The 15750-nt window shown below is 41.6% G+C and overlaps 1 protein-coding gene across 1 annotated transcript in view; it reads left to right on the forward strand.

The window, feature by feature from the left end:
* pcbp4 (poly(rC) binding protein 4) overlaps positions 1–15750 on the forward strand; it is a 65807-nt gene that overhangs the window by 35867 nt on the left and 14190 nt on the right. Inside the window, exons 9-11 of the mRNA XM_030051523.1 lie at positions 9518–9559; positions 9759–9837; positions 11885–11940. Coding sequence (XP_029907383.1) covers positions 9518–9559; positions 9759–9837; positions 11885–11940 — 177 coding nt within the window. The remainder of the gene's footprint in view (positions 1–9517; positions 9560–9758; positions 9838–11884; positions 11941–15750) is intronic.

Here is a 15750-nt window from a genome sequence, read left to right on the forward strand (position 1 = left end):
CACAACGCGTTCCACATGGAGGGTTTCAAAGATGGAAAACTTTTTTTTTTTCATTCATCGATGGCTTTTTCGTCTTCCAACACGCTGCATTTTCCCTAGCCTCTCAAAAATATGAAAGTATGCGAAGAGTTGTATTTTCAAAATGCTGTATATTTGATTTCTAAAGAAATAACTACCTCAAGGTCATCTGAAATGTGAGGAATCCTATATGTAATGGTGTTGTCATTTATGCCAGCCAAGGACTCGAATTGCTTACCCCCAATAAAGCTCCAGAGATATTTTCTTACTTCTGTGACAAGTAGATAGATGTATGTCTCTTTTTCAAAAAGGTAACTCTTGGTGCTCTGAGCCTTGCAGGTAAATAACCAGTTCCCTTGAGCCACGGGCAGAGCCAAAGGAGTCAAATTCAATCACACTTCTATTGCACTGTGGATTCACAAACCACTGCAACCAGAAATAACATTGTAAAAAAAATAAAATAAAATATGGTCATAAAGGTCAAGGATCCTATATTAACACTTGTGCACACAGCGGCTCAATAAATATTACTTACTCTTATCTGGTCTGAGGTACTAAACAGAGAGAGAAAGCAAGATGCAGGGAGGGTAAGAAGGAAAGGAAGAGACGGAGGGTAGGGAGAAAGAGAGAGGTGAGGAGACAGACAAATGGAGAAAAGACAGGAAAGGCAAATGGATATAGACAGAAACATATATGAGAGAAAATGAGGAAGGGAATGGTGAGAGAAAGGGGGAATTGGGAGGAAGAGAAATAAAAATAGGGAGGAAAGTGAAGTGGAACAGAGCCTGGTTGTCAGATATCTCCCGTCGTGTTAGTTTTATTCTGCCCGGTGAGTTTAACGGCTGTTAAAAGCAGGGAGAAGTCAGCCGTCTCACACTCAATAGCTCACCCTACCAGGGAGCGCATCTGTTAAAGGATAATTACAATTTTTTTTTTTTATGTGATGCTGAAATGGTTCTTTGGTCTGAACGTGGATCTAAAGATCAGGTGAAAAAAAGAAATAGCTTGTAGTAACTGTACAAACATTTGTAAAATGAACTCACAGAATTGCCCAAATGAATAGGAGTCAGAGGACGGCCTTCTGTGCTTGAATGTCATTTATTCAGCCTTTCAATGAGGCAGCCTGATGGATTGGAATAATGTTCAAACCGCTCTAATAATTCCTACAGAGCACAGGTAGCTGTGTGTCACCAAACACGGTCCTTGTTGCTATGGAACCAGGCAGCTAGTTTTTGTCTTATTTTTTTCTTACAAGAGACATTTCAGGGCTGCTTTGCTCTTTTCTTTATTATAACACAATTATAATTATTTACAAATATTTCAGCTTTACATCTGGTGTCTTTATGGTAGCTGACTGTTAAGTGATGCAATATCTGGTTTACTGTGGTTTTCAACATCATACTGACAAACTGAATGTATAATGTCAGTACATGTACATGAAATACACAGCACACAAAGGTCAGATGCCATACCAACAATAGCAATCCATGAACAGAGCTTAGTGCTGCATCGATACATTTTCAGCTAACCTGGTGGTGCTTTGTCACTCGATTGCACCAAGAGGCTCAAGTGGCAGATTTTATATGTTAATTTTTTCCAGTTTTTGTTGGAGCTGTATTTGCGGTGAACTGTCTGGATGCTGGCAGTACATCACAGCACAGGTCAGGTCCGGTTCATGCTATAATGTGAAATCTACATATTACACTCGTGGCTTTCAAACTTTTTCTGAGACACACGTCTCTAAGAGATAATTGGGAGTTTCATTCCATTTCTAAACTCTGACCCCCTCTTTGACACAATGATTGCTGCCATTAAAGTTAAGCTTGCTACCAACTGCATGTTAGGGGGTATAATCACCTTTGTTTTTTTTTAAAGTAATTAGCGTCAAGCAAGACTCTTTTGACACAATGGATATGTACCACTCGGGAAAAGAGCCGCTAATTTTCTAAGGGCTTCAACATGAAATTTGCTTTTTCCCAAACACCATCCTTTACTGCAAATACTGGTGTGCCAGCAGTGTTTTAATGCAAGTGGATGGCTGGGGTGCTTGGAGAGAAAGCCCATAACTGAATGGTGCGAGGCTCAGTTCCAACATTATGTGCCCATAAGCAGCCAAACATCCCGTCAACGCGTCCCTTGAGTTAGACGCTGAAGCCACAGTCATTAATTGCACAATCGTTTTAAGTCACTCGGCAGAACTTCCTCAGCTAAATCCCCAAATTGTAAATGTAAATGCTATTCATCTATGTGCCTTCAGTATCTTATCAGCATATCTTACAGTGGAGGGATTTGAGTATGATATTGCAATATTGCATAGCTGGCAGCTTCAGACAAAATTCTCATTTCCTTCTCCAAAAAAAAAAAAAAAAAAAAAAACATCAGCTTTCTCTGCAGTCTAACATGGGGGCCCGTTTTAATCTTCCTGTGTTCTGCCTCTGGTTGATTCATCCACAGTATTGTGGTTTGTCACTGTTGGCTAATATTAGCCCTAAAGGAAGGCTAAACTGGGAAGGCATGTGATCAAGAGTGGGGAAAAACAGAGTGCTTGCTGATACGACTCGAGAGGCATGCGCTGACAAAAAGACAACAGACCAGACGACTGGCTGCAGTTTATTGAACGGCTTTGATTGATTAAGTGTCTGATTGACTTGATAGACTTAAGGGCCGGCTGGTCCGCTGGCAAGCCACGGCAGATTGTGTTGGTGTGGCTCGGAACGGCAAGACTTTGAAATCTTGGCTCATGAAAGGTCGACACATCTATGAAGATGCGATCAAACAGTGTCACTCAAAAATAGTTCACAGTTGTCTAGAATAGTGCAGGGTGTTTTTGTTTTGTTTTCTTTGGCTTGGTTTTGTTTCAAGTGACAGAATTAATTTGTCATTGCATAGGTTTTTATACAGGCATGTTTCCATTTTTTCGGCTTTTTATGCATTTGTAGAACAACTTGTCAAGAGTATTTAACCCAGCCTATCTACATGAGTAGTAGTTATTAAAAGCATCTTCTCTTCCAGTTTGCCTCCCATTGGACATTGAATTGTTTGTCCCAGTCATTTGGCCAGTAGAGAATAAAATGCTGATCGTTGTTAGGGCAATAAAGGGTATCGCACACTCTTGAGAACTGATTGGTGAAAGCAGGTCTTTGCAGTTACAACAATGCACATAAAAATGACCACCAATCCCACCATCCTGCTATGTTACTTTGAATAGGAAAGTCTGTTCTAGTCCAGTTCAAGTTCTGTGGCCGGACTGCTTCACTTCGCATAGGCCCCACCAGACTGGGACGACCACACTAAACCAAAGTGGCTGGCCTCGAGTCATTTGGAGTGCAGGTCTCCAGTCTTGGCCCGGTTAGGTTCCGAATCAGTCCAAAGTTGTGCAGCGTTACTTAGCCGTTACTGCCTAAATGAAAGAGGCAGACAGACGGACTGACCAATTAAGAAAAAGGGGAAACGGGCAGGCGAGCTGACAGACCGACTGACCCACTGAATGACACAGAGACAAATTCAGAGCGGCAGTTCACTCAGTCAGGCAAAGGTCAAACGGTACAGACAAACTTACATGAGCCACAGCAAACTCCGACAAACCAAGTAACTGGCTGACTTACATACAGATGAACTGTCTATCTCCCACAGACGAGTTGCGAGACGACGGCAGGCAGATTGACAGAGAGACACTCAAGACGGGCTGACAAATGGGCGTACAGGTTAACAGACAAGAGAGAGACAGACGTGTACAAACTAGAATAGAGGAGCACTTTACTCCATCACACTGACAGCTCGGCTTGCTCGAGAGCCAACTTTAGCTAAGTGGTGGTTTGTGTGCGTGTGTGTGTGTGTGTGTGTGTGTGCAACTCTGTTTGGCAGGCAAGGGGCCTTGGGAGTGTCAGCTAAGACAACAGTAACACTAGCTAATGGAGGTTCCACAGGGGTGATGAGAGGATCGGGGAGGGAGCGATGGAGTGACAGGGTAAAAACCGAAGGAACGAGGGAGGGAGAGACAAAAAGGGGGAAGGATGGAAGAAAAAAAAATGGATAAGTTTTACAGTTGCATCACACAGCGCCTGCCAGCCGGCGAGAGAAACACATCTGTGGACTGGAAAAGACAGTTGAAATGTGGGTGTAGCTTCTGTAAAGTGAACAATCTGCTAAAGTTGTGTCTTTTCCAAATTTAAGTGACTTTGACAAGAGAAACTGTCCTGTTTTTTTTTTTTTGTTTTTTTTTTTTTGCTGCAGCCCCATTAGTTTGAGCCTCTTATCCAACTTGTTGCTTTAGAGTTACCTCAGCTAACCTTAACCAGAAGCTGGCCTGGGTTTTGTTGGCCAACTAACTAGCCAGGCACACACAGAGCAGAGCGTGCATGCAAAGTGGGTTTGCTTACACCAAGACAGTGATGCTCACTAACCTGATACAGTTTGCCAGCTAACAAGCTAACATTATCTAAATTTAAAAAAAAAATAATAAATAAATAAAAAATAAAAAGACCAATGGCTAAATGAACAGCTCCCAGACAACATGGCCAGAGGATGTTCCTTGACCTGAAAGCCTTCTCTAAGGAGGGAGGAATGGGAGATGTAGACAGGAGAAGATAGAGATAAACAAGGAGAGTCATAGAGGAAATATAAGAAAATGATTTTTAAAAACATTTTTAAAAAAAAAAAAAAAGAAGAGGGAGCAGGAGAGGAGAAAAGGTTGTAATAGAGGACAGGGTAGAGAGAGCAAGGGAGAGGATGGGAGGGAAGAGAGGCATATAGTGGGGAGAATGAAGAGAGGTTGGATGGAGAGAAAGAGGGGACATGGAAAGCAGGGTGACAGAGGGACAGAGGGACGAATTAGTGCAGTTAAGTGGTTGTGCAAGGCTATTAATGCTTTTTATGCATTATTTACAGTCATGCAGAGAACATTTGAAGGGAAAGTAGTTTGAGATGGAGGAGCCTAATGGAGGGAGAGAGAGAGAGAGAGAAAAAGAGAGAGAGAGAGGTTCATTTATTTGGGTGCAGTCTCTGGCAAACCCTACATTCATTTGCCTTCCCCTGACAGATTCATCTGCAGCTGTCACAGGCTCGCTCCTGGGATTTACCATGTATTTTTATTAAAGATTATATTAACTGAGGATTTTCGAATTGATATTATCAACGTGAAATTAGCTGTGATGACATGTTAGAATGATAGCCAAAAATAAATGTCAGTGAGCGAGGGACTACGTGCATGAGTGAGAAAGTACAGTAATTTAATGAGTATAAGAAAGCAAGCAAGATTGGACAAAAATAAGTAAGTACGGTGAATAAGCAACATTTAAATAGGTGAGTGATGATGAATGAGTGGGTTAAATGAGTTAAAGTAAAATAAATGAATAAATAAGGAAGAAGCACTCAAGTCAGTTCCCTTGAAGAAAAAAAGTCTTGAATCCAAGGTAGTGCCCTGATCGCACCTCTTCACTAACAGGCTGATCTGAAGTCTGGCTCCAAAAACAAAATTAAATATGAAGGAATAAAATCAATCATAGCTACTGTTTCAAATAGGGATACATGATCTGGTCTGAAATGAAAAAAAAAAAATCTCAATATAACATGTCAATATGTCAGAGAGGTCAAATCCACCCAGGTTGTGGCTGTTGTGAGGTTTTTCTCAGGCCAAGCATCACCCAAGCCTGTTTCAGTAGGATGAATCTTACAGTTTGTTGGAAAGAAAATGTTCTTTAAAAGTAAATATGGCATGTTTTACATCATAAGCTTCAGTGGTGTTCTTATTTTGCCCAGTGAATGTTTACATTTTGAAAAGCGTTGCATTTTATGTCTCTGTCTGCCAGTGGGCCTTCACAATAAAAGAAGCCACAGTAATTGGTTAATTCCACTACAGGAGAGACTTGATGTTCTCTGCAATTATGTGCAAAAAAAACATTTGCATACAGCGATATCAATATCAGCATTGGCAATCGGCCAGAAATAGTGGAAAATATCGGCATATTAGATATTGGCCAAAAATCCAATATCATGCATCCTCAGTGTCAAAATATCTGCTCTCTTCAAAGTTGCAATCCAAAGTGTATAGTTTCCTATGCTTTGGTATTACTTGCACACATCTGAGGACAAATTTATCTGTTTTTTTTTTTTTAGAAATATTGCTGAGAGAATTTGAGGAGGCAGTTTGCAGCATGTTGGACCAAAGCCCTCGGTTTGTTGTCCATATGTTGCTCAGAAGTGCGACAGTACGTGCCTGCACACCTCCTCTGATTCATTCTATATTAAGACACTCGTGAATATTCATGAGGCCTCGGCATTTTTAATTATTACATGTATTAATTACATTTGAGTTTGGAAGGGCTATTATCACTCCTGCAGGCTGCCGTGATGTGGAGCTCCACCAGCCGTCACGAGCCCGGCATTGCAGATGGAGCAGAGTCATTAGAGGAGGCAGAGCGCGCCTGTTGTAGTTTGCGTCCCCCTCAAGTGCTTTTAAATGGACCATCCAGCTTTGAAGAGCCCTTCTGAAAAACACCCTTGTTTTTAGCTTGATTTCAGTGCGGTTTTTTTGACATTATCCATTGGGTTTTGAAAGGGTTTCATCAACACAAGAGGCTGGATGGTTCTCTTAACCCCATAAAAAGCATGTAATCCTTCAGCTGAAGTGAAAACATGAAAATCACCAAATAAGAGTTGAAAAGGCCTTCACAGGACAGCGACAGTTTGATACAGCCCAATTTGTGGTTCAGAAGTGCCCGCGTAGTGCCTGTCTGCTACATCTCTGGATTCATGATGTATTAACTCACTAATGAATATTTATGAGCGTGTGGTATTTTTTTTTTTTATGTGAGGGCCTTCATGCACCATTTGGATTTTGGCATGCCTTGTTGACGTTGGAGGTTTGCTACCCTCCATAAATATTTACTGGCATATCCGCAGATCAGGGAGACTCATTATAATAACAGGCCCAGGTCACGGACTCTTGTAGCGCCTTTGAGTCGACCGTCTGGCTTTGTTTCTCATCCAAAACTCTCTCGCGCGTGCACACGGAGAACTTCTCTGCGTATCCCTGAGTTAGCATCGGGAGTCAAAAGTTCAGCAGCGAGTGGCAAGGCGGTCTGCAGCAGGGCTAACAACTCTGAAATCAGTTACATAAGGTGGGCAGAACCCCGGGGAGACACACGTATAGGATGCAGATTCGCATGCACCAGCTATCTTTCTCACGCACACATGTAGTCTTTCTCAGCGCACCTCTCTCTCTCACTTTCTCTCTCTCTCTCACACACACACACACCCGAACACACTCCAGTCCTCTCCTCAGCCCTTCGGCCTGTCTCATCGCCTATGGAACTGTTCAGGCTCTTTGAAGTTCAGTTTGGGATTTGGGAAGGCCTCTAAAACCCTTTAAATCACAATCTCCGAGAGATAAATAAAGGCACTTTAATGAGACGATGCAGAAAGGAGACACAAGAGATTGAGCGAGGACAGATGATGGAGTTAAAGGAGCTTTACAGCAGTTTTTAGTAACTCAGGATATCTCACTGGTTATCAATCAGTGTGGAGCAGAAGTGCCCAAACTCTCCACAGATTAATCTGGAGGGAGGGCTGCGGGCCAAAAGTAATTGTTGATGTTATGTGAAATTACATTGCATTAAAATGTATTAGATTTTAATATTTTATTTATTACATAAGTTGTAATGCCAGCCAGATTCTCCCACTTTGATTTGTCCTTTCCCAGAACTTTCTCCACTGCCAAAAAATATCCGCTCCTTTTGTTGTATCTGTACCGCTGTGCTTTGCAAAACCAAGGTAAGGTTTCATAATGACAGCGGATATTTTATTCTTTCAACACAGCCAGTCTCTGTCTGCAAATGAGGCATACTGCTGTCAAATTTATTTCCTTAAGAAAACAGTTGTCTTGCAAATTTGTTCCAAATTTTCTTTTATCCACGTGTATCGATCGCTGCATCTTGACTAGCCCACTCAAAGCCAGTGACATAAGACACACACACAGCATGTGAGCATTTCTTTAAAAATATTGAAATGCCCTCTATACTTCAGATGAACACCATTTTAGTGTTTTCACTTCTGTTGTTGTGTATTGAAACAAAATATTAAAAATGAAAAACAGAGGGGCGAGAGCGGGAGCGAGAGAGAATACCATAATTCCTCTTAGATAAGATGCACATAATTTAACAGGGCAGCTTAACAGCACTGTGCTGCACATTGGTGGAAACCTCAGACGATGTACTTTTTAGTTGTACAAAATAAGAGGAGAAAAAGTGTGAGCTTGAGGCCAAAACAAAGGCGGCATGGGCCAAATGTGGCCCACGGGCCCCAGCTTAGGCACCCCTGGTGTAAAGCATGGAGACGTATTCATCCTCGTCATACTAAACACACGCGGTTCTCATCCTGACTCAATTTCAAGGAGCGGTATACAGAAACTGACTTTTAGGTTCAGATTCAGTTGTTTTATTGACTTTGAGTTACGAGATCCAAGTGGAGGATTGTCAAAAGTATCAATATCAAAAATGTTGAAACGGTACGAATACTGCTATCCAGTGGTGTTGAAACCTGCTGTGTTTTCTTTAAATCAAAAGTAAACCTTTCTCGCTCCACCTCAGGCAACCACACACACAAACAGGCAGACTTCTGGGATGTGCTGTTGAAGTAAAAATTGGTAACTAAACTCGGTAGGAACTGCAGAGCCTCCCTGACCAGTTTTGGTGGAGAAAGTAAACAGCGGGAGCACCGTGTGTACATTTCTTTGCATATGGGACCAACACACACGGCAAGGCAGGGATGTCAACAGACCAATCTGCAAACACTGCTGCAAAGTGGTGCCGCTGCTGCAAATGGGGCTAACACATCAAACTTGGTGAAGCGCTCCAGTCAAAGTATTTGGAGAGGGTGGTGAAAGCTCCTGTTTCAACATCACTGACATATTAGGCATTTTCTATTCAAATGTGTGTTGTACATCAGGCATTTTTGGGTAGCTAAGTTACCTAAAGCTATCAGGTCTTCCTAAGTAACAGATGAGTTGGGTCTCAGTTTTATAAAAACAGAGCACATAGAGTGAGATGTTGTTGTGCTTGACAACACACAACCCCTCTATACTAAAATATAAATACCCAAATAGAAATAGTCCCTTCAAATATCCAGGACTAGGTAGCCTGGTTAAATAACTTTGTATTTAAGCCTAATTTAACAAAATGAAAAAAAAAAAAAAAAAAAAAAAAATCTGGATAGGAGTGTCTGAAAGGTGTTTTATTTCTCTTGTCAACCCAGATGAAATATATCGTTTATGCCCCTTAATATGGTGTCATTTCCCACCCCATGGTATTGAAAATCACTGAATATCAATAAAATATTGATATTCAGTATTCTATGGGTATTCTATGGAAGATTGAAATTCTAGGATCGTGACAACCCTAATCTGGTCATGCATTACCCGAGATGGTTGAGAGGTATCTTATGGACAATCATGCAGCGCTTCAATTTATTGAGCTTTTTTTTTTTTTTCTTGTCTTTGTTTCAGACATACGCAGTTCAGAGCCAGTATGGCATTCCACATTCAGAGGTAAGAAATGACCCGGTGACAGCTTTGGTATATTGATGATGTTTTCCATGTGAGCAATACCTCACTGAGTCCTCAGCTTGTTTTCATCAGGTGATTTACTGTTTGTTCCCCCGTGTGCCGCTTCTTCATTTGTTCCTTTTTTTGTCATCCATCTCTCTCTCTCTATCGCTCTCTCTCTCTCTCTGTCTCTCTCTCTCAGCTGGCCAAACTGCACCAGTTGTCGATGCAGCAACAGGGCCTGGCACCCATCAGCCAATCAGCCACGCCAGTTCTGCCCGGTATGCACACTAACACACTCGCAGACACACACACACACACACACACACACACACACACAACCACACACTCTTGTCTACATCACAGGAGGAGGAAGAAAAAAGAAGAGGAGTCTGAAAAGTTTTTGATTATGTGTGTGCGTCTGGTTATGAGACAGTCAGTATGTATATACCCCTGTACCTGTTGTGTGTGCGCATGGGCATATTTATCTGCATGTGTCTGTACATGCTTTCAAGCGTGTGTGTGTGTGTGTGTGTGTGTGTGTGCCAGCGTGCGTTTGTGCTTTGCGGCGGAGACAGGCTGTCAGCGGGCTGATCTGTGTGAGCCTCCATCAGTTTTTCAGTCAGTACACACTTGACTTTGAAGTCACTTTGTTTTCACAGCCCTTCAGTTTTTTGTCTTCAGCTCCCCTGTAAACAAAAACTGGAGCAGCTCCGCTTAAACAAGAGAAAAGTTCCATTCCAGCATCCAATTTGGAAAAACAAAATCATTACCCCGAGTTTCATCATTCACCATACCGAAAATAGAGGATCCAATTTGCAAAAGTGCAATAAGTCTGTCAGCGGCGGCCTTCAGACATCAAATACCTTCTAAAGAGCACTGTTCTCGCCAGTGCATCTAATTTTGGATCAAACTCTTCAAATATGCACAAGATAATAAATGTGTGTATTCGTGTTTTTTGTGTGTACTGTCCACAGATGTCATTAATGTGTGTTAGCTTTCATTACGAGGACCCAGCTGGGCTTTTTCCTCTGACTGTCGATTAGGTCTTTGAATGCAACCTTTGTTTGTGAATTCTGGCGGCATCAATTAGGCCACAAGCTGTCGTGGATGAGAGAGGGTGCTAATTGAGTAAGGGTAAAAATTAGAAGTGTCAAAATTCGGCTGAGAAAGTGAAAGACTGTATGCAAAGAGAAACAATTGGGAAGGGTCTCTCACACACCTCAACATGAAGATGCTCTGTGTTTTTATTATATTAGACTTATCTATACTGATTATCATTTTATTCATATCCGTTTACCTACCCACCTCTGTTCTTTACTGCTGAAGTGACCTCATTTTCCTCAAGGATCAATGAAGTTCAATATCCTATCTCATCTTTATCAGTCACATAATGTGACTTCATCGAGGATACCGAAAAGCTCCTGTTTTTTTTTTTTTTGTTTTGTTTTTGGTTTTTTTCACATTAGAAAATGGATTTTGAATGGGTTTCATGAGACACCGTGGAGTCATTAAACATAAGGGAGTGCAGATAAAGTGACTCCAGTTATGACAGTTTTCACACAAATGCAGTGTGAAACATGTCGAATAAAGCTTACTTTTCCCGGGCCCGTTCCCATTTTGCAAATGAGCACTCCGCTGTTTAAAAAGACATGGCCGCTTTGTCATGCAATTTTTCAAACAAACGCTAAGCGCACGCAGCAGAGAGCGAAAGAAGAGCAAATTATCATCTGGGGATATGGATGGCTGATTATTCCATTATGTCCCAGGTATAAAACTCATCAGTCGTGGTAGTGACAACGCACACACACACACACACACATACAGTATGCACACACAAGGGCAAGCCCGCAACCGCATATACACATGCAAATGCACGTGCACACTCACTTGCCAGCCCACATAAACACACCCTATTAGAGGCACTGACAGAAGAAAAGACAGAAAGAAAGGATCCGTGCATAAAGTCAAAATCCTGCACCTTGACTCCATTCAAATTCTTCAGTCTTATTCTGCTAAGAGGGAGTTTCAAGCCACTTTTCTGCTATAGTGATGGTAAAATCCACTGTTTAAATATGTATTTTATTGCTGTAATGTACTATGATCTCATCCGTGGGTCTTTTTTTTTTTTGGCTGTATCTCTTTCTCTGTCTCCTATCCTTGTTTTTATTCTTGTTTCTTTCCTTCCGGATTCTCTGTCCCATATCTTTCCTGTCTCTCTCTGCCACGTCCATCTTGTGAAGCAGCACAGTCATAAAACCTCAAATAAGACATGCAGTCAAACTAATACTCTGTCTCTCTCTTTCTCTCTCTCTTTCTCTCTCTCAGGTGGGTTGGAAGCCAATTCCCAAACCACATCTCAGGAGCTCCTCATTCCAAATGATGTAAGCACCCAGCTGGGAAAAAAAGAAAAAAAAAATCTCATTTCCGCTCAGGTTCTGTGTAGCTACATATGTAGGCCCGCTGTCCTTGGCCAATAAAAGCACTGGTGTGAGGCCATAGTTCTTCACAATGGTGCCAGCAAGCACCAACACATCAGGCTCTTTTTTCCTGTTCTCATTCTTTGTCGACTTTTCTTGTTCTTCTTCTTCTTCTTTTTTTTTTTTGCAGCCTCTTTGTGGTTTGATTACATGCACTATTTGTAGCACCATGCAGGGAGCACACCTTCGTCCCTCTCAGCCCACTTTTCTTTCTTCCTGCCAGCCTCTGAAGATTGTTTTTCTCCTCCTCTCCCCTCTGTCCCTCCGACTCTCCCTCCTTGTGTCAGTCCATCGCTCACCAGTACGTTAAGTGTATTTATGTGAGTGCAGGTGGAGCGTGACATCAAAGTCAGTCATTCTCAGTCTCTCTTCCCTCCCTCCTCCTCTCGCTGTATTGTGATTCATCGCTTCCGGCTCCATCAGCTTACCAGAAGAATGGGAAAACACATTCAAGTACCAAATGACTGCCTCCAACGAAATGGCGCTGAGTATTTTGGTCAATGTCTCCGGATTTGACATGAATGTCTTTGTTTGTTGACGTGGCGCGGAACAGGTTTCAAGCTGCGGTGGCATGAATAAGACGAAATGAAACGATAAAACTGAAAATTTGCTGGCAATAGCTAGCTTAGGTTTCAAGCATTTGACGCCTAGTGTCCGGGAACAAGCAGACAGGCAAGAGGAGCCCCAGGTGTTTAGTATCAAAATGGGGCTTTATTCAACCCAAACTTCAAAAGATGCAAAGTAAGTACATGAAATGAAAGTTCTGGGGCCTAAAAGGGAAGTCAAATCCAAAAAGCAGCAGCTTCACATGAACTGTACTGAACAAACTGGCCCAACCAAATGACACACAGGGGAGCTTAAATAGTGGGTGATCAGCCTGCTTAAGACACATGAGGGTAAACAAGTACTAACAAATCAAAATAACTGTAAAGAACAAAAACTCAATTTGCTCATTAGCCCACTAAGTTAACAGTACATAAACTATTGATGAATTTACTAAACTGTAAATCAACTCAGAGCGAAGAAATCATATAGAAACACAATGTATAAACTTAACAGCGAGTGACAATGTGCACCCAAATAGAAATCTCAAGGAAATGGAATCAGGTCAACTGGACCCCTTATCCAAGTGGGGTTTTCATACAATAGATTATTTTTCGGGTTTAGCTCTTGTTTAAATTCTACATGCATATCACATGATGTCATACTTCTGAGCTCACTTGGCCACTTTTGTATAAGCTGATCCTCCAGCCTGTGCTCAGCTGTTGGTTTCAACCAGCTGACGTTGTTGGACTTTTATGTGAGCCAGAGGTAAGACAGACCGCACTCATTCAGTATCTGCTTAACCCACAGTGATGCATAATATACACCTGAGTTATGATGGCTGAGCTACTTATACATTATACAACTGAGTTTAGTTTCTTTACCTTCTATCAGCCTCCCCCCAGGAGCCAATAATTCTCTTTTTAAGTGCAACACAAAGTGGGTACATTCTCAGTTCCCCACACACCATATTATTGCATTATTGCATTGTCATTTTAACTTTTAGGATGTACTACCTACCCACCTCACATGCATACAACATAACTGGTGTAACAAACTTGTAAAAAAAAAAAAAAAAAAAAAAAAAAAGATCCAATGACATATTTACAGGTAAATCAAATTTTCTGCATTCAGGAGTAATGGCACACTCTGCACAGGAGGCATGCTTATGCAGCTCCTCAATGGCAATCATAAATTAACCACTGTAATTCAGAGAGATATTTAAAGTAATGGACAGTCTTTAGGTTTTCTCTGTAGTATTCAGACTTTAGCTTGCTGACATCAGTTTTCCTGCAACCAAAAACTTTAACTTTAGTTACATCTCTGTTAACCCTCAGTTTTCATATCTCACAGAAATCAGAAATATGGACTGTTGCTCTCTGTAATCCATCTTTTGTTGTAGACATGATAACTGTATCATCTGCATACATCAGTACAGTAAGCTGGATGTTACCTATGACAGTGTTACCCACTGCAGCTATCCATCACCCACCTCTTGTAAAATCAGTGAGAGTTGCTGCAGTTGGTGTTTCTGTGTGTGCAATGGACGTGTCCTCCTATAGTGCACTGAAGTAATGAGATGACAGTGAAATTGGTTGTTTACTGATGTATTGACCCAAGTAAGATTCATCAAATAAATGGCAATACATACAATTGACCCTCTGTTGAATGCAGCAAATATATTTCCAAAAGCATATAATTGTAACCTGCCATAATCACGTCTGGTGGCAGTATATGGCCGTATTGTAGCTGTTTGTTTACGTCTTGTGCAAATAGCTAAATGAGCACCAACTTGTACTTTACGCATATAAATGAACATGGTGCTGATGTTCTCCTCTTCCAATAAGGCGCGTTAAGAAACGGGTACGAGAACACGTTGACGCGGCTCTGACTGCAACACAATGCCACATGTTTGGAGTAATTTGAGGGCAACTCCACAGCTACTTTGCATTTCAGGCATGCAGCTGACACTCATTGCAGTGAAGCGAACAGTGAGCGCTGCAGTGTCTCGCTCAAGGACGTATGACTTGTGATGGACATGTTGACTGGTGCTGGGGCAAACCGGTGACCTTTTGTTTATGAAACAGTCCCTCAAACCACTAGGCCGTCCCGCCCCTCCCTCCTGCTCCTCTCCCATCCCACCATCCATAAAAGTCAGTCATTCGGTCAGTCTATGTTTGGCTGTTTTGTGCCTCACACCCTCGCTCTCGACATAGCAGGCTCTCTCTTCCCCTTTTTGTTGTTCATATGCACATTAACGCTACTATCACCGATATACCAGACATCAGTGCAAATTAGGGTATGCCCATTAATCCGTGATGTGCCGCATCCACTCATAATCCAGGATTGAAATGACAGCGAGCTGACAGAATATTGTGAGATACATCGCCAACTAAAGACATGGGAAACAAGGAGAAAACTTGATCTGACAGCTGTCTGTTAAAGGTGCATCATGCACAAAAAAAAAATGATGATTGAGCCTCCATGGTTGTCATTGTCAGCCTGAGTCATTGATGAATTGCTTAAAGAAAGATTCAACCATAAAACACATGAACACTGTTTAATATGCCTGTTTACCTTGTGGTTGAGTTTTTTTTTTTTTTTTTTTTTTTTTCTAGTTTAATTTCTTTACACCATAAGTTCCTGTTAGTGCAGCAGAGTTATGACGACATAATTTAGGGCAAACTCTGCTAAACTAATGATTGTCTAGCAAAAATCTCTCATGTCAGTATCTCATAAAATCACAAATATTCATCCCTACAAAATTGACCCTCAATTAATCAATTTTTTTATTGTTAAGGAAGGCAAAGCATCACCACAGTCCCAAAAGTGACACAACCTTGTTCGTCTCTGACTCCACACTCCACTCTCAACCCCTGATGTTATAATCCAAGGCAGTGTACATAAAAAAACCCCACAAATACAGGAAACCACACACAGAGAAAAAAAACAGTGCAGCTTTAATGTGAGTAAACTCAGACTTCGAAGCTTTTGATCGCTCTGATCATGAGCATTATCATCCCACTGGACGCTACATGTCATTTAAACATGGTGTCTTTAGCCCTCACATGGCTCAGGCTCCTGTCTGACTGCGTACAGCCCAGTTTTAGACCGAGCAATAAATAAATGATTCCATTTTGCATCATTTATTAACAGATGTTAACATTCAAG

Source organism: Myripristis murdjan, chromosome 5 (genome assembly GCF_902150065.1).
Source record: "Myripristis murdjan chromosome 5, fMyrMur1.1, whole genome shotgun sequence".
Taxonomy (NCBI): Eukaryota; Metazoa; Chordata; class Actinopteri; order Holocentriformes; family Holocentridae; genus Myripristis; species Myripristis murdjan.